At 47.8% G+C, this 18,387-nt stretch overlaps 1 protein-coding gene across 2 annotated transcripts; it reads right to left on the bottom strand.

Moving 5' to 3' along the window:
* PA2G4 (proliferation-associated 2G4) lies at positions 1-18,028 on the bottom strand. 2 transcript variants are annotated; one of them, XM_067529889.1, is made up of 13 exons: positions 17,764-18,028; positions 14,884-15,012; positions 12,944-13,049; positions 12,636-12,705; positions 11,216-11,308; positions 9,187-9,250; positions 6,983-7,061; positions 5,672-5,750; positions 5,221-5,354; positions 4,397-4,491; positions 3,763-3,890; positions 2,804-2,857; positions 1-1,987 (listed from the first exon to the last, which is right to left on the bottom strand). In XM_067529889.1, the coding sequence occupies exons 1-13, from the start codon at positions 17,849-17,851 to the stop codon at positions 1,922-1,924; spliced, it is 1,185 nt and encodes a 394-aa protein (XP_067385990.1). In that variant the 5' UTR covers positions 17,852-18,028; the 3' UTR covers positions 1-1,921. The 2 variants fall into 2 exon arrangements, with proteins under 2 accessions (XP_067385990.1, XP_067385991.1); XM_067529890.1 differs by lacking the exon at positions 17,764-18,028 and adding an exon at positions 15,348-15,378.
* Between the last annotated feature and the right edge of the window lie 359 nt (positions 18,029-18,387).

Below are 18,387 nucleotides of genomic sequence, written 5' to 3'. Positions count from 1 at the left end.
AGCAGTGTCACTAGTCAATTTTATTTGGAAAAAAAATCGGTTACAGAATATTTCTTGGGAATTTTGTTTCAAACTTTTCACAACCAGAATTGTTTTTCTTGTCTCGAGAGGTACATTTTTTAATTGTTATTTAAAAGTAAAAATAGAAAATTAAATAAACTTCCAGCAAGTCTTACTGGTTTATAAATCTGTATTGTGAATGAGAAAGATTAGCCCTGTCCTTCCTTTACCAAAGGCAATAGACAATATATTGCTTATAAATGCTAAAATGTCCCTCTTCAGGAACAAGGCATCTTTATTTTCCCTTAAGCTTATGGTTAACATTTGGGAACAGCCTAACCTAAGTCACCAGCGATTTCAAAATCTTGCCTCTATCTCAGTGTTTTACGGCAGCTGTCCTGCATCCATTGAGAATATAGCCCCTGCAGTATCTCTCTTACTGTCCGATGGCCCATAAAACCCCTACAAGAGCTGAAAACAGTTTAGAAACAGTAGCAGACAGTTTACAGACAGATGGAAAAATCATTCGGAAAAATCTCATTTATTTCCTTTTATTGACAAACTTTGGTAGCATTTGCAAGGTTTTTTCCTCATTTAAATTTTCAAACTCAAATACTGCCAAGGAAGCACCTGAGCTGCAGAAAAGCACAAGTGCGCTCATCGAAAAGGGCATAGTTTAACAGGCAAGAGGTCTTCCATGCCAGCTACCGTAAGTGCTCAGAGACCTGGCTGGATAACAAAAACCCCCACTCAGATCTGTTCAATTCAACCGGACAGCTTTAAAAAAAGACATACTATAGAAAAGAGATTCCCAGGGGTGGAGTCTATCCCAGGTCTGCTCACTTCTGCAGCATTTCCCAAATTCTTTTATGGCACAGAAGGGCATGTGGGGAGGAGAGGGGCATTCTTCTGGAAAAGCCAACTGTCTGCAACATAAGCAGTTGCGGTTGTTTTGGTGCATGGAAACCGGCCATAGGTAGGAGATGAAAAAACGAGTGCTGAATTGCCCCATGATATTGGGATGTTAAAAAACGCTGGCAAGATACTAAACTGAAGCTGGTGGGCGCTGTCTGGAGACGCTGCTTGCCCTTAGGAGGAGTTGGCAAGGGATTAGTGGGGAATAATGACTTGAAGAGGCTGTTTCCTTACAATGTTATGACAGTCTCAATTAAAAACAAGCTCATCACATCTGTGTATTAAAAATAGAGTTTAGACATAAACCAATGCAAGACAGAACTCAATAGACTGAATGGTCTACGGTCTCATGGGGACACAAAATTTGATACGACTTCCCCAATTTTAAATGTACAATCTACAGGCTAAAAAAAAGTGAAGCCTTCCACACCAAGGTAGCAGTTTTAAGTGGAAGAGAAATGTCCTTGTGGGCAGGGAGAGATCTGGGACAGTGCTGGGAAGCAGAGGTGTTATACCATCCATGTGTACCGTCTCCCTAAGCACATGTCGCTTCTTGGGCTTAATCAGTTGGTTGTCAGATGTGGCTGAAGATTTCCCCCCTCCCACCAAGAGGGATCAGAAAATCTTTACAGAGAGAAATGAAAAAAGGGGAGGAGGAAGAGGAAAGGAAGAAGAGCTCTCTACACGCCCTCTCCCCCTCAGAATGGTGCAGTCACTCACCTCTTTAACAAGCACGAGTAGTATCAAAGGTTAGAAAGAGTGGGGATAGACTGGTTTGTACTCCTGATTTTATTGTTTCTTGTTTGTTTGTTTGAAAGTAGTCTGAAGTTGCTGAGTGAATCCTCCCTCAGAGCAGTCAATCGGAGCTGGTTGTTGTCAGTGGGAAGTCCAGGCTGTCTGTCGCTGGGGGTGTAAAGAGACAGACAGCACTAGATTTTTGTTTCTCGTTTTTTGTGGGGGTGGGGCGAGAGACACTCAGGTGCTACATGAGAGGAGCTGGAGCCATTCAGTCGCCAGCTTCATTCTCTTCTGCTGTTTCCCCCGTAGTGGCGTTCTCTGCGTTCTTAGAGGCCTGCGGAAACAAAGCCAAACAAGGATAAGTGACTCTACTTCAGCGTGAGAATCGCCTGGCGAGAGAAACCAAGCGCTCTGGAGTCAGCCAGCCTGAAATACTCTATTTGTTTCAGTCACCCTTCCCTTTCAAAGCCAGCCTCTGCTCCCCACACCACACCCCCCAACTCAGTTCATCTCCTCTGTGGGGAGCGCAGGATGTTTCTCCCCTTCCCAGAATCTCACTGATGTTGGTGCAAGAGTTCTCTTGTGCGATCCAAAAAATCTCCTAGAGCCCTCCATCTTATCAGCAATACCAGCCGTTCAAATCTCTCGGCTGATCTAGTACCTTTTCCTGCCAGCACCTCCCAAAAAGCTTTGACACGTGGCTATGAATCACTAGGCTTCCATGATTCCAGATCAAGGCTGAACAATTTACAGGCAGAAAGACAGTCTCTCTACCTGCCAGTGCTGCAAACTCACTTTGGGATTTGAGGCAAGCTGGGTTTTTTTCTAGCCTGGCCAGTGGTAATGATTCTGCAAACCAAACTCTGTCTTTAGTTACACCTGTGCAACTCCACTACAGACCGTGGGCATTACAGTGCATACACGGCCAGGGGAGGGAGGGCAGAATTTGGGATGTAGCGAATAATCCCGTTGACAACACATGAGCCAGAACGGAGTCCATCTCCCTCTTCCACAGATGTGAGAGCTCTGCTAGGCTGAGAAGAGTCCAAATATATTTTTGCTAGGGCCTGAGTGGAGAGTTTGGGTCACACAAGATGCAGTTAACCCGTGTGTCTGACACAGCCATTCAGAATTAACATAGCCAAATTACCTTCTTTTTTTTCTTTTTCTGGGTCTTCCGGCTGGCAGAGCTCTGTAGGAGTGCCTAGAAAAAGGAAGAGAAGGTAAGCAGCGGGGACAGAGAGCCCTTTTCTTTGCTTTGATGGGGGATAAAGGGAAATTCCAACATAGCAAAACAAGCCTTTGCCAGCCATAAAAGAACAGCAGCATGTCCTGGAGACTGACACTCGACCCACGTAAAGCTGAATTCCCATGGGCTGGCAGGAAAGGATATACCCATGACTAACCAGGTGCCATTTGGGATGATGCAGGAGACTTGGAGAGAGCCTGCTGGAGATCATGTTCCTGACACAATCACCAGGAAACCCGACTGCAGCATTCTGGAGGCTGCTTGGGTTATGATGAGCTGCTCCTCTTTGCTCTCAATCCTGCTGCCACCTTCCCACACATGCACAGCAGCAAATCAGACCCACACCCTCAGACAACTCCAACCAGCTCACTTTGGCTTCAAAATGACATATTCAGCCTTCTCTTCAGACCTGCACTCTCTCTTTCTGCAAGAGCTTGGGCTAGGGCTGCTCCTCTCTGGGCATCAGTCCCCATCTGGGGAGAAAAGTACGGCCCTACCTCACAGGGTTCTTCTAAGGATAAGTACAGTGAAGATCGTGAGGCGCTCAGACAGATCTCATTTCAAAGCTCAAGTGACATCAGATTTTCTTCCTTTCCTTATAGTGCCCCCTGCCCCCTCTTTTACTTTAACCTTTTGGGAGAGTTTGGTTGAGATGTAACCCAAAACGAATGGATTCAAGAGAATAAAGAATGAGCCATCATTCTGAGGGGCTAGCAGAGAGGACTGAATAACCTGCAGTCTCCCATAGAACCACATGCATCCCCCTAAGGCAGTGAACTAGGTCTTGTTCGGGCCCAGAAACGAATGACTGGCACGACTCTATGCACTTCAGGGTAACAAACGTATCTCCTCATACTGACCTTCAGTTCCGCATCCTGAACCTCAAACTCGGATTTGTAGAGTTCTGGCTCAAAGGGGCCGCAGGTTATCCTCATGGGCCCATTGGGCATTAAAAGCACTGTGAATTTGAACTGGGCAACAAACTCTCCTGGAAAGCAGAATCAGAGTTAGAGTCAACACACTGACGCTGGGGGAACAGCGTGCAACCCAAAGCTCTCACTGCTTTCCCGCCGGTGCAATGGCCTTGTACAGTCAGCAAACTGCACCTGCACATTTCACTGGAGTCCCTCCCTGATCAGGGCAGGATCATTCCTCCAGGCTAATCTTTAAGTGAACCAAATTGATGGCACTTCCACCACCACCACTGGGAGATTATCTCCAGGGGCCAGTAGATAATCCTCACAACCAGGATTACTCTGTTGTAAGACCCGGTACCCAATAGCTATGTGGGGAAGAAATATCTTGGTGCATTTGGAAAGCATATTCTGAGGGCGTATCTGCAGAGTATGACCCCACAGCGGCATGGCATTGCAACCACAGGTCTGATCACAGTCCCAGAGTTGCTCCACCAGCCATTCCTGTCATGCAAAGTCCCCCCTCTCTCTCTCCCCCCTGCCCACCTCCTCCTCCTCCCCACCACACACGGGGACTCACCTTCCTTTTCATAGAGGACATTGAAAGGCTGGAGCAGCTCATGCTTGGCGCACTCTACCACACCCATTCTGGCCTTCTTCTCATCCTCGAACGCCCTGCACAGAACGGGAGAGAGCCACAGACCTGAGCTTCTGCCTCTCTCCATGTTCCAATGATCAAACAATCTACTACTGTTTCCACAAGAGGAGGGGGAAGTCCTGTGAGCCAAACTACAGATCCAACCATGCTGCCTAAATTCCCACTAGGGTTTGGCTGGAGATGTTACTCATCCCTTTCCCGCCTAGAGACAGCCCTGTTGTGATGTGTTGCTGGTGCAGGATGTCTGGTAGCAGGATGAGATCAATGAGATAAAGGAGCTAGGTGAATGTAAGCCGTTAGTCTAGAATACCAGAAAAAGCCGACAGATCTGAGGCACGAACGGCACGTTAACCCGGGAAGTAATTTCCTTTTGCTACATCAGCCAAAGAGAGGGCTCGGAACTACCACGTCCCTTTGGCACTGCATCCTGACATGGCTTTTACTCCACCACAGGAGCGGTTCTTGTATTTCAGCTGTAAACCTCCACAAGGTGCAGGAGGGTCTCAAATCCTCACATACCCCACAGGGTCTGACTCTCCTGGTTGGGGTGAAACATCGATGTCAATAACATCCCTTCTCTGTGGCTTGTCCAAATGCAGCAAGCCCTGATGTAACAGCAAAAGCTGCCACCCTCTGTGACACAGCGGCAGTCTAACCGATTTTGCTGTCAATGCCCTGGTGAGGATCTTGCAGGGCACCTGATTCTAGGCAGACGGGGAGGCCATGAAGGAAAGAAGAGAGAATACCTGAGAGTAAATGGCATAGTATCAAAGCGCCTCTCCACCTCACTGAAAAAGGCACGGGAGGTTTTCATTTTCAAGCCGTACTGCTTGGAGGGGTCCCTTTTGTAAATTGTAGTTCTCTGGCCAGCATCCTTCGCCTAGAAACACAAACGAGAGTCAAACCCAGCGCACAGCTTGGCTAGCCGGGCGGACAGTAGGACTGAGTGCATGCTGGGGCTTTGGTTCCTTTGCAGGGCTTGATGTACATACATGAATACTCCCTGGAGGGGTCTCCCTGTGACATATGGGGAAACAGACACCCAGGGAGGTGAAGTCATTGCATACAGCCAGTGTCCCACAGCTGGAATCAGGGTTCAAGAGAACCTGGCTCCCAGCGCAACACTCAGATCAAGTGGCCGTTCTGAAGTCCACCTGCCCACGTGGACAAAGTCATAGCAAGCCAAAGGACACACACCTTCCCCTCTCCAGTGCTGACAAGAACATCGATGGCGTAAACTTCATGGACCTCAAACTCCGCTTTTTCATGGTCCTTCCTAGATGGGAAAGGGTTGGCAAGTGAGCAAAGTGAGGCATCGCTACAAAGCAAAATCCTCCTTCTCCCTAGTAATGCTATGGCGCTGCGGGAGGTGGAAGCACAGAGCACCACAACCACGCATGGTGCTGTACACAGCAATTAGAGGATGAGATCGCTGTTCAGAGCCGCTTACTCAAACTGGCACTCAGGAGATACGGGGTAACACTTCAAAGGCATGGCTCCATGGAGGTGCTCTGTAGCAGCTGTACAGATCTGACTGTTGTCTATCATTCAGGAAATAATTTGCTAGCCCTGGCCATCAGCACCATCTTCAGTCATTAAGGTGGAAGGGACATTAAGAAATAAGTTTATTTTTAATCACTTATGCTGTGTTGAGCAAAGTGCAGAGAGTCAGCCTAGAACATAGACTGGTCAGTTTCACAAGTATTTCCTGCATTAGCTCAATGCTACAGGGTCCAGGCTGCGCACTCTGCAGTTTACAGATCCATTTAAAAAAAATGTCATGGAAACATTTCTAATAAAATGTATTCTCTTTTATTTGTATAGTAGTACCTAGGAGCCCCATCATGGACCAGTACCCATGACCGCCAGGTGCTGTATAAACCCATAAAAGAACACAAAGATGGCCCTTGCCCTAAAAAGCTTACAATATAAGTAGTGGATCTTAGATTTAAAAAAGCCTCAAATCTTTGATGATGGGTCTAAACAAGCAGAATATATCCCTGAAGGGAGGAGCCGATGGAAAGGAAGGAAATTGGATATCTAGGCCCAAGATGTGTCTGAAAATGGCAGCCCATGGGAACTAATTTGATTGGTCTCAATCTAGTTCCTGGTGAACTTGCATCCACAACATTAAAGAAATCCTCTGCCACAACTGGGAATGGTTGACTATTTTGCTGGCAGAAGCCAAGGACTGATTTAGTGATAAGGAAACTTTCTAGAAAGACCAACTGACTGCACAGATGCCAGCGAAAGGAAGTGGTAACGACCTTCAGTCACTGCATCCCAACACAAGCTCCAAATGCAGAGTGTCACAAGTTACATTAATGTAAGAAAAAAATGGAAGACTCGTGGCTAACGAACACCCACTACACTCCCCATCCAGATACCAGAGCCCAGGAACTAGAAGTGATTGTCACTGCAGATCTGGTCTCATGCACACTCGCAATACCGCTGATAGAAGTGACAATCCCAGAGAGGAGAAATGACAACCCCAGGCAGGAGACTTACTTTTGCTGGTCTGTAGGGTTTTGGATGATAGTTTTCTCTCCATCGATCACATGCTGTTTCAGCTGGTGTGACAACATCCCTGCCAAAATAAGAGAATCCATTAGCACCCTCAGAGCTGCAAAGAGTGACTTGCATTATTAACGCTCCAAGAAGCTGCCCTTAAGCTTTCTGCTAGAGGAAGAACAGCAAAGCTAAAATTCGAGACAGTTTGCCCCTCTACTGGCCCCTCCATCCAGAGATCTCAAACAGCTTCATTCATTAGGTTTCACAACTATTCTGCGACATGAGCAAATGTCCCCATTTTAAAGGGGTAACTGCAAGTCCTAAGTCAGAGGCACAGCCACAGATAGAATCCTTTGTACCACTTCCAACTTCCAGTACAATGCTCCAGCCATTAGACCACACTGGCTCAGAGGCTCCAGGAGTACACGGTCCAAGTCCCCCCTCTAAAATCATCCTGCATGTTTTAAATAAGATGGCATTCTTCTTTTCAGCCTCTGTAGCCTGGCACATAAGATACCAGGAGAATCAGCAGTTGCGTGGGATTACTGGCATCCAATGTCTCTGGGCGATGCATTCTTGAATGTCTCCAGGGATGAACGGAGGCAGAAATATTTTTGCCAGTGTTTAGATTACTTATGTCCCCCCTGCACAGTCTAGCTAATGGAGCATTCAGTACATACTTTTGGGCTTAACTCAGTCTCCCTGTCTGCTTTGCATTTCACCTTAGAATTCAGATTCATCAAGACAAACCAAAAGGCTGTTCCTAATCTCTTTCCCAATTCACCAGACACAGCAAGAAAAGGAACATGTCTCCATTTTGGAAGGACTGCAGATGGTAGTGGCAAAGAAATCACAGCCAAGGCAGAAAACAGCTCCATTTGTTTTCATAAACTGGGTCCTTACGCTGCTGCCACTGCCTGAATAATTATGGCACCCGACTGTTTCCAAAACAGTGGCTGCTTAAACTCCCTTGACAGAGTGAGCAGCCGCCTCCTCACTGCAGCCAAGGCGATATTTTTCTCCCAGAGAATGAAGCAAAGCATTGGCGAGACCTACAAAACAGCCCACATAACAAATAGCCCAGTCTTGGAACCACAGCTCTCTGCAGCGAGCTGAGAGAGCAAGCCCGCTACAGTATTTAACTGATTAGTGGCTACATGATTTGTTGCTGAAATAACTGGTTGACAGTCACATCACCATGTGAGCAAACAAACAGGATAACAGAATCTGTATAGACAACATAATTAGGTTTGGAAGATTTCAATTTTTATTTTTGTTTATAGTTTTGATAGATAATTTCCATGCTTATATTTAAGCATTTACTTTCTATTTTTATCTATTTAAATTTTTACAGTTGCAGGAGTTTATGGGGCGGTCAGACAACAATTATTTAGTGATACTGAGATGCAAAAACTTAAAGCTTAATAACCATTAAAACACAAATTGTCAACATGACATGTCAAAATACACATAGTAACTGTCCTGAAATCAACTCTTTCCTTTCTTACTTCGCCAATCTGTAAATTTCAGTTACCAGGGATGGACATGTATTTTGATGGTGAAATTGACGTTTACCGACACAAATCTAATTCTATCAAGCCTAAACATAACTGAGAACTGTGAACTCAGCTACCAGGCAACTTCTCCAACAGTATGGTCTGATTTGTCTAAGGTGCTTCCAAAGGTAACTTCCCATTCTCCAGTTAGAATAGTATTATTGAGGAAACACACATCAGTAAACAGATTGAAGGGAGCAGATCATACACACTGCCTTATAGCATCTTTCAGCAAAGGATGCCCAAGCAATTTATAAACATTCCCTCACATACACAGTAAAACATCTGTATTGTATCAATGGGCAAATTAGAGGCACAGGGGTTAAGTGATTTCCCCAAGGTCTCACAGGAAGCTTGCAGCAGAGTTGGGGAGAGAGCTCCAGTCCTAACTCCTAGCCCTCTGTTCTTACCACGCCTTTTAAAGAGGAAAACAACTGAAGAAGAGGAATCCTTAGCGCTCGGTAAGGGATGTATAGGAAGGAATCTTGAAAAGAAGGCTACAGCATTCAAGGCTGACAGTCTCCCTGACTCAACCATTAAATGCTTCCCAAGGTTTTGAACTGAGGTCAGGACTCCCTGGACATGATTAGCACACCTTTACTTCTCCTCTGGCTGTCACTTGCTCTGAACTCAGCAAGGCCTTACCTTCGATTGGCGTGCAGTTAAACGAGTGCGCTATTTTGTTCCAGGCGTCTGTCACTTGTGTGTTCTGTGGGAGTAAGAAGACATGAAAAGTAGTCGAGGTTTTAAAATTCAAGCCATAAAGACACCAGAGATTTTGTTCTGCCATGAAACCAGTGCATTCTCTAACTGAAAGGCTCCCCCAACATCCCCTAACATTTAGGGAGCTGAAACCATCGTAGGTTGTGTGTTTTTATTTCATACCAGCCAAAATGACACGGTAACAGCAAAAATAAAAATCCAAAAGACAAAATGTATGTTTTATGCTATGATAGTGGTCCAAAGTCCCCACTATGCTAGGCACTGTACACACGCATTGGAGGAGACAGATCCTAATCTACAGTGCAGGTATCAATTGAATAAATTAAGCGTGGAAGAAAGGAGCATTATCCCCATTTACAGACAGGGAGCTACACTCTAGCAAGATTAATTGACTTGCCCCCCAGGTGACATAGTAAGTCACTGGCAAAAATGAGAATTGAACCCAGATCTCCTGAATTTCACTCAAAGCTGTGAACACAAGACCATCTTTCTTCTCAAGAAGATGACACCCTAATCTCAGAGCAACACAAGTGACCGGGGGACTGACAGGATTTCTTTCAAAGGAAAGATTACATTTCAATACAGAGAGGGGCTGGTAACAACAATGAAAGGAGAACGTCAACAGTATTTGAAAAGTGTGAATCCCAAGGACAGAGGTGTATTTTAGGGCCCCAACGGGGAATGGTTAGGAAGAATGACAGGAAATCAAAAAAAAAAAAAAATGTAAACTGAATATCAGGAAGCATTCCCTAACAGCAAAAACAACTAGAGTCCTGTAGCACCTTAAAGACTAACACATTTCTGCAGGCATAATTTGTTAGTCTTTAAGGTGCTACAGGACTCTGGTTGTTTTTGCTGTATACAGGCTAACACAGCTATCCCTCTGGAACTTTATTCCCTAACAGTGAAATATATTCAAATGTGACAGTCTCCCAAGGAAACTGGCGCAAACTCCATAAAATCTAATATTTAAATAATAAGTCCCCTGGGGCAGGGCCACATTTTTGTTCTGTTTGTACAGCACCAAGCACAATGGGGTACTAGTCTATGCCTACTGTTCACCAGCACCATGGTAATACAAACAAACAATAATAAATAAGCAAAAAGACAACTGAGGAGAATGGAGGGGCTAGATCTGACCTAGGTCCTTTGCCATCTTTAACTTCTTCTAGGATTTTATTGCTTCTAATGTGAATGAAAGTAACAGTTTCTGAGAAGAAAGCCAGAGTTTATCCAATGAGATTAAGGCACAGCAATACATGCCTATTGACCTTGGTCACTACTTCCCCACCTTGATGTAAATTCCAAGAAGTAGCCATTGTGAAGGAGCCTGGAGAGATGCAGAAGCCAGTCTATTCCTTTGATACCTTGGGTTTCATACTCAGCTGGAGAGTGAAACCTGTGTACGTTCAAGCTATCCGCAAAACCCACCAAGACGACGGGTCACTGACACAAGCAAGCATGACAGGTTCACTCCCTCTGGCTCTCTTGCTCACCACACCTCAAACTGAAAAGCAAGCCACCAAGCCTGTGAAACAAGATTCATCTGTGGCTTCCCAGAGGGCATCTGTTTGTGTGATCAGCTGCCAATGCCTCGTAACACTTAAAATGGCTAGGAAAGCTCAGCTGTTTTCAGAGAGGGACCGGCAAGTGGAAGTGCCAAATCCTTGTGCGACGCTGGCTTCTTCCCAAGTATGGGGAGAAATACTGTCGGACAGTGAACCCTGCTCACAGCACTGAAGCCACAGCAACTCGCTGCAGATGGCTCCCGTGCTCACCCCAGAATGCGCCTCAGCTGTCTGTGGCCAGCTGGCTGCAGATTCCCCACACAGCTGACGAGCCCCTGCCAGAGAAGGTCATAGCTTTCTATTTCTACATGTAAATGGCCATAGAGCAAGTGCTGGGGCTGCATTTGTCTAGATACCTCTGGACAGCACCAATCCATCCTCACCTGGTTTCCGGGTTTTACCAAGCGTAGGGCAGCCTCGGCACAGAGGTGAGCCGCCTTGACGACATCAGCTTTACGACCCGTCACTGGGGTTACCTGGGAAAAGTTGGCTGGTTTTGAAACATTTCTTTTCTCCCCTCTCTAGGATGAATTCTGTGCTAGTGAGCGCCCCTAACCTGAACCCCACACTGAAATCCTCCATTAGTAGTACGGCAGGACACCCTTCCCCCATTGCTAACAAACCATAATCTAAGCATGGAAGGGACTCCAAATCTAGAGGAGAGGGAGTTCAAACTTCCCAGCCTATTCAATCATCTCCGCTCTGTCAGAGGGGCTAAACTACTGCCAACTGCAATCAAAATAAATTTAAACATGTTAATAAAAGAGCTACAGATAGGAATGTTGTATAAAGTTTGTCCACCATCGCTTGAGACTTCAGAACCACATAGGACAAAGTCCTGGAGACTGTCCTTTAGCTGCCAGAAATATGGACTAGAAGATATCTAATGCTCTTTTCCAGCTCTGTTTTTTATCATCTAGCCCTTATATCAACTCTAGCATGTTCATGGGAGAACTGCTGTCCCCAAGAGCTTATCTATGATTTACAAACATCCTCCTACAAAGGCTACAGGTAAAAAAGTGAGTTTAAAATTCCGTTTACATTATATGTTCATTCAAATTTTACAAATATATTTTTCCCTAGGTGGCAGGTCTCTTGAATGCTATTTGCATAGGTGACTTCCCAACACCGGGACGCATCGGCTGTGCCATCAAGCACATACGTCTTGCAGGCACCTCCACTAATAGACACCTGCTTCATACATTTCAAACTGCCCGAGTAAATATAGCAACTTGCATGCCAGTATACTGGAAGATCACGTAGGCCAAGTGTGGAGTGGGGACTGGGTCCTGAGGCTATCTAGCCTGCTGTACAAATCACCTGAACTTAGGGCTGCGAAGGTGAACACAGCAGCTCCCTAAAGAGGTAGAAAGAACAAGGCTCTCTGCCATAGCCAGCAAGGGTGCAGCAAGTCCTGTCTGACCAGTCTGCTCCATGTGCCCAAGACACTGTCCTCTCAGACTTTCACCGCAGAGCAGACAATAAGTGCAGTTCATCTGCAGTAGCTCAGCTGACTTTTGATTTGTTTGATATATTTTAACGTTCAAACAGTTCAGTGCTGTACTGAATAATGAATACTTTTTTTTCACTGCTTTCTCATTCTGTTAATGTTCTCCAAACTCATCTTGCCAGGGCCTTCACAGCACAGTGCACAGACTTCTGCTCTGCTGCCAACGTCACGTGCTCTCTCTGGAACCAGGGGCACTCGAGCATGGGCTTTTATATCCTGCCTTTGCTAAACCTTGCATGGTCTGAAAGTAGTGTGGAAGAGATCTACACTCAAGCCGTATGCAAGAAACCTACCTTTGCTGCATCAATGATAAAACTGTGTGCTACATTCGCTATGAAGCCATCCACATGGACTCCTAGGTCACTAATACATAGAGGAAAAACAGGGTTAGTTGCAGGCAGGGCCAACATGGCTCAGGAAACGTCTTTATGATCTCTAAACACATCACAGGAGCAGGGTATGTTTCAAATGCGTCACTTCCCTGGCCAATGCTTCCTAGAGATAGCCAGTTTGTAAATGCGCTTACCAGATGAAGTAGCAGTAAACAGAAGAGGCCAGAAGCCAACATTTAACTCACAAGATACATAGCTCAGACACTTACATTTTGACCAAGTCTCCGTCTTTGAGGATATAATCCTGGTCACTCTTCAAGGGGGAGAAGTGACAGACACAGTTATTTACCGATATACTTGTTGGGAAGGCAATACCTATGAACCAAAGGAACAATGGTGAGATCAGGCCTGCCGAGACCTGCGTGCACTGCAGATACCGACCCTGCTGCCAACACACTACAGGACACCAAGCAGGCAGCACCCCATGTTCCATCACAGAACGCAGCAAACAAACTATCTGCGCTTGGGTCCAAACACACCTGTGATTCGAAGCCTAAACCTGCTGTCCACATACGCAGTCTACAACTAGAAGTCTGGTTTGCAAGCTGCCTCTAATGCACCTGAGAAAAAAGTGGTCCAAAAATATTAGAGCTGTACCACCTCATGCTTTGACCGTGTCAGCTCGTTCAAGCTAAGCTAGGCCGGGCCGGTCAGTACCTGAAGAGAGATCTCCAAGAAGCCAGGAGCAGGTAATTCAGTGTGTGCCCTGCTCCCTCGGATAGCAAGCATGACACTAGAGCGTCAGTTCTAGGGAACACAGGATGTTTGGAGGTGCCAACTTTCAGATGAGAGGCAAAAATCACTCTCTTGATTACCCATAGTCATTAAAGATCCAACTCAACTAACTATAGTCGAAGTAATTAGAACTCCCCCTGCATGGACTACCGCATTTGGTTTTATCTCCTGAATTCATCAACAGTGCACACCAATGCCCCAGGGGCGACAGACATTTTTGTGATTCATTTAGTATGCATTACAAGTTAAACTCTCTGGGTTCTTTCAGGAAGAAAGGCACTGTGGGAAAACATTTGATTACTATAAACTCAGGCATCTGCCTTGAATTTGGGTAAAGCAAGTCAGCTCGAGAAGAGAACCAGTTTTAACACCATCTCTTGATCACTTGTTTTTAACTCTCACTGTTGATGTTTTAATTGTTCACATTGTGGGAGATGATGTGGGAGATATGGACGTAGCACATTAAAATAAACAGTGCCCTCATCAAAAATAGAACTTCGCTCGTTTGGAGCATGAAAGACTAAAGCAAAGCTAAACAGGTCAGCAACCTTTATGACATACAAGTGAGGAGACAGCAAATCAATTGCAACCACAAGGCAATGTGGTCTGAGAGTTGGAGCACAAGTCAGGAAACCATGAATTTCAACGTTCTTATCTCAGCTCCACCTATAATTAGCTGGCCTCATGCTCGGGGCAAATCAAAGCCTCTAGGTCTAGGTGTCTGCTCCTCAGCTCAGCACCTGCCACTTGAGGAGGCCAGCAAAGACTGCAGCATGGCATTCAGTGCTCTGAAAACGCCCAGCGCTATAGTACCAACATGTACAAGTTGGAATTTTACACTGGTTTTAAAGCATTGTTCTGTGCTCTGGGCATGGCCCTCATGCCAAAAAACACAACAAGTGTGTACTGTGTCCCTCAGCGTCACGCCAACTCCAGGCCAGGCAGACAGGTGCAAGAACCGCATCTCAAGCAGTCATCTTTCTCTCAACAGTCAGAGACTGCAAGCATCATGGGACAGGAGCCATGAAGCTTGCCATGGCACGTTATGTGGCCACAGAAATCTTGTGAAAATTACAGACCAGCAAGTAGAGTGGGTCTTATTAGAGACAGGGCATTTATCTCCAAAACAAATCTAGTTTGTCTGAATGGGTGTGGCTAACTCAAGCGTGGAACTCAAACTAACCAGTGCTGTGTGGGAGCTGCTGTTGACTGTTCCTTGGCAGAAAATTTGGGGTGAGGTGTCTTTTTTTTTTTTTTTGGTGGCAGTGATAAGCAGGAAGCCTGAATTCAGCTTTCAGAAAAAAATCTTCATTATGCATCTCAGTAGTTTCACTGTATGGTGTGATATAAACAAATAGAAAAGGAAAGGAATTGCCCTACATTGAAAAAGGAACCCTTGAAACTGTACTTTTACCTTTTTTCATTTCTTTCTCCTTCTTGAAGATTTTGCCAGTCTCTTCCATGATCATGGCATCCCCTTTCTCACACAAGCTGAGAACAGACCCTCCAGATTTAGCCGCTTCAACCACTGCACGCAGGACCCCTGGGTTCAAACACACAGAGTTGTTAAGTTTGAAATGGATGCATTCATTAAAAAACAGCCAACAACTTTGAAAAAGAGCCCCTTCACACATGACAGTGCTGCAGCAGGAAGTGGTTTTAGAAGGATTAAAATTGGTGGCTCAGATTTTCACCCCAAAATAAGTACTCCAGACTCGCACAAATTTAAAAAAAAAAAAAAACTGGCATCCATGCAGTGCTCTCACTCAGAAAGTCCAGCAGGCACTACCTTACTGTGACTGCAAGACCATGTGAACAAGCACAGCAACTTACACACATGAAGTGTTGAACTGTAAATGCCCTTGAAATTTCAAATACCTGTCCACTCCCACATCACACACACAGCAGGGTCTGTTTAATAAAGGAGTCAAGTGGAAGCAGCACTGTTCTCCCACATTCCTTCCCTTCAGAAGTCAGGTCTATAGAAAGACATTCAAAAATGATCCAGGAGACTGTGTGTCACACACATCAAAGGAACAAGGGCTGCCATTGTAGATTTCAAGGACTATTATATATAGTTTCTCATTGGGACAGGTCACTTGGCACCAGGGCTGGCAACAGTACAGAACTAGCACAGCTAAGCTACCTAGGTTAGTCTTACACTTTGCAGCTACCTTTCTCACAGTTGTACATAGAAGTGTTTCAGAACTAACCCTTTGCTTCCTTTCATTCTTCTTAACACAGCTAACTTTGTACACATTATGCCCCACCAGATGTTACAGAACGTGCTATTTCCCATTCACAAAACATTGCATGGATCTGGTTTTGGAGGTACTGTGGGTTTGCTTTTCAATCACATCAAAGGACTTTATCAAGGTGCTGAGATTCCATCAGAGAATACAGGGTACATTTCTCTCTTTATTTTATAAATGGCTAGAAAATATTTGACGCATAGGGCTGTTGCTGAAGTACGCCAGTGTCACATCTGTGAACAAATCTTGATTGCCTGACACACAAGAGTAGCCCCTGTGAAGTCCCTGGAATGACTTGAGGGAGAACAGCAAGCAGGTTTTGCACATTAGTCAACAGTCAGTCTATATAGGCAGTGAGAGCCAGGGCTCTCATTCTGTCCCCAGAGCTGCGGCTGGCTGCATGCCATTACTTCACCTCTGGGCTTCATTTCTCCCTCCCTCTATCAAAGTAGGATAATTCTGATCTATTTCACAAGGGAGTTGTGAAGCTTACAATTTTGTAAAGTGCTTTTAGATCCCTGGATAAAAGGCATTTGCTCAGAAATCTTTCACCCAGTTTCTCCTACATAGAGGAAAAGAAAGCCAACTTAATGAATTAAGTTAAAAAACCTGTTTCCCTATACAATCACCTTTCCGTGCACTACATACAGCTGTGAATTTGGAAGTTGTTTTTAAGTATACCTAAAAACCATCACAAAAACAGCATTTAGTGTATGCCATTAAGTTGTGAAGAATGGGAAGCTTGAAATACGAAGTGTTAAAATTCACACAGGAGCAAAACAAATGGAGGTCAATATCCATTAGGGAAGGGAAAAGTTACAAACCAGTTTAATAGCCCAGACCAAGGAACATCTATTCGCTGTGCTCTGTACATGTACAGTGCCTCATTCCGTGAATTAAAAGCACTTTAACGGCATTAAAGACATGTACCACGTTGTCAAGAAGAAAAGAGAGATTTTGAGCTGGCCCAGGAAAATTTAAAACCTTTTTGTCACTTTCTGGATTTTGAATGTTTTCAAAAAAATGGTTCGAGCACCTGCGGTTTACAGAAAAATACTGTGACGGTCTTGCTTTCCCACTGCACTGGGCCTGGATCCTGGTTCAATCCAGCTGGCTGAGCATCCACTCAGCAGGGTGCAAGTCTGCCGGTGCGGGGTAAGACACGTTTGCACCCCCCTCGCACCCAGCCAGAGCGAGCCCGCTCCAAGTGCCAGGCCAGGGACAGGGCGATGAGTGAGGGCAGCCGCGCAGCCAGCTGTCAGCCTGCCACCACGAAGGACGCCGCAGGAAGGACGGAGGCTGGAGCGGAGGCGTAGCCGCTAAGGCAGCGGGCGGCCCACGCCGGGCCCCGGATCCGGGCTCGGGCCTGGCCGAGGAAGCGGCGGGGTTGACGGCAGGCCCCCCCCTCCACCGAGGGTTTCGCTGGGCCTGCCCGGGACCCGCCACCCCCCAGGGGACCCAGGCAGCGGCTTCCCCGCCCCGGGCGGGAACAAAAGGCCAAGGCCGGGCCCACGGGGAGGCGGAGGAGGCGGGCGCCGCACGCCCAGAGCTGGAGCCCACATGGCAGCCGGGACCATGTGGCGGCACTTCCCGACCGGAACAAGGCGGCTCGCGGCCCCGCTCCATGAGCCGCCCCCGCCTCCCCCCGGCCTGGAAATCCGGGGGGGGGCACCAGGTGGGGGGGCTCCAGGTGGGGCCCCCCCCAGCACTGGAGGCTGCTAGGGCGAGCGTGGGCCATGTGCTGGGGATGCCCCGAGGCGCCGGAGGAGCTGCCCCCCCCCCAGCACCCTTCAAGGGGGGGGGGCCGTGCCAGCGCCCCCCCCCCCCGGACAATCGGAGCCTCGTGCGGTGGCAGGGCAGGGCCTGGCGCTCGGGGCGGGAAGGGGGATCTCAGGCCACGCCGGGGGGCCACAGGCCTCTTCCACCCCCCCCGCCCGGACCCCTCCGAGTCCCCCCCCCCGCCGGGAGGGGCCGGCGCGGCGCAGACCACCCCAGACCCGGCCCCCCCCGGCGCGGCCCCGCGCCCCCGGCCCCGCACTCACGGTTGGCGATGTCCCCCCCCATCTTGTACTTGGTCACCACCAGGTCCTCGGCGATGGTCAGCTCGGCCGCCTCCTCCTCGCCCGACATGGTCGGCGCCGCCCGGGCCTGGCCTGGCCTCGCCCCGCGCTAGAACCGCCGCCGCCGCCGCCTGAGGAGAGACCCGGCCGGAGCGAGCGAGCGAGCCGGAGAGAGCGCGGGCTCCGCGCGAGGCACGCCGGGGAGGCGAGTCCCCTCCCCGCCCGCTTCGCCCGCCACCGCGGACTACGACTCCCGGCAGGCAGCGCGCCGCGCGAGGGGGGGGAAGGGGGCATGCCTCCGCCGCCTCTACTACAGCTCCCGGCATGCTGCGCGCCCCGCGAGCTCTCGCGAGAACAGGGGCAGAGCCGGGTCGCGGTGCAGGCTGGGAATGCTTTCTTTGCCTCCCCCGAGGTAGGCCTGAACTACAAGTCCCAGGGGGCTGAGGGGCACGGGGAGGGTGGGGTATCCGTAAGGGAGGGGCGAGAATCAGGGGCACCCCACGTGGGAGGGGCGAGGGGGGGGCACCCTTAGAGGAGGGGGAGAAAGGGGCACAGGGGGGAGGGCACCCTAAGGGGAGGGGGTACCCCAAGTGGGAGGGGCACTCT

Source organism: Emydura macquarii, unplaced genomic scaffold (genome assembly GCF_026122565.2).
Source record: "Emydura macquarii macquarii isolate MOO-44397 ecotype Brisbane River unplaced genomic scaffold, CSIRO-AGI_Emac_v2 contig_2994, whole genome shotgun sequence".
In the NCBI taxonomy this organism is placed as follows: Eukaryota; Metazoa; Chordata; order Testudines; family Chelidae; genus Emydura; species Emydura macquarii.
This window is presented reverse-complemented; position numbering and strand designations above follow the sequence as displayed.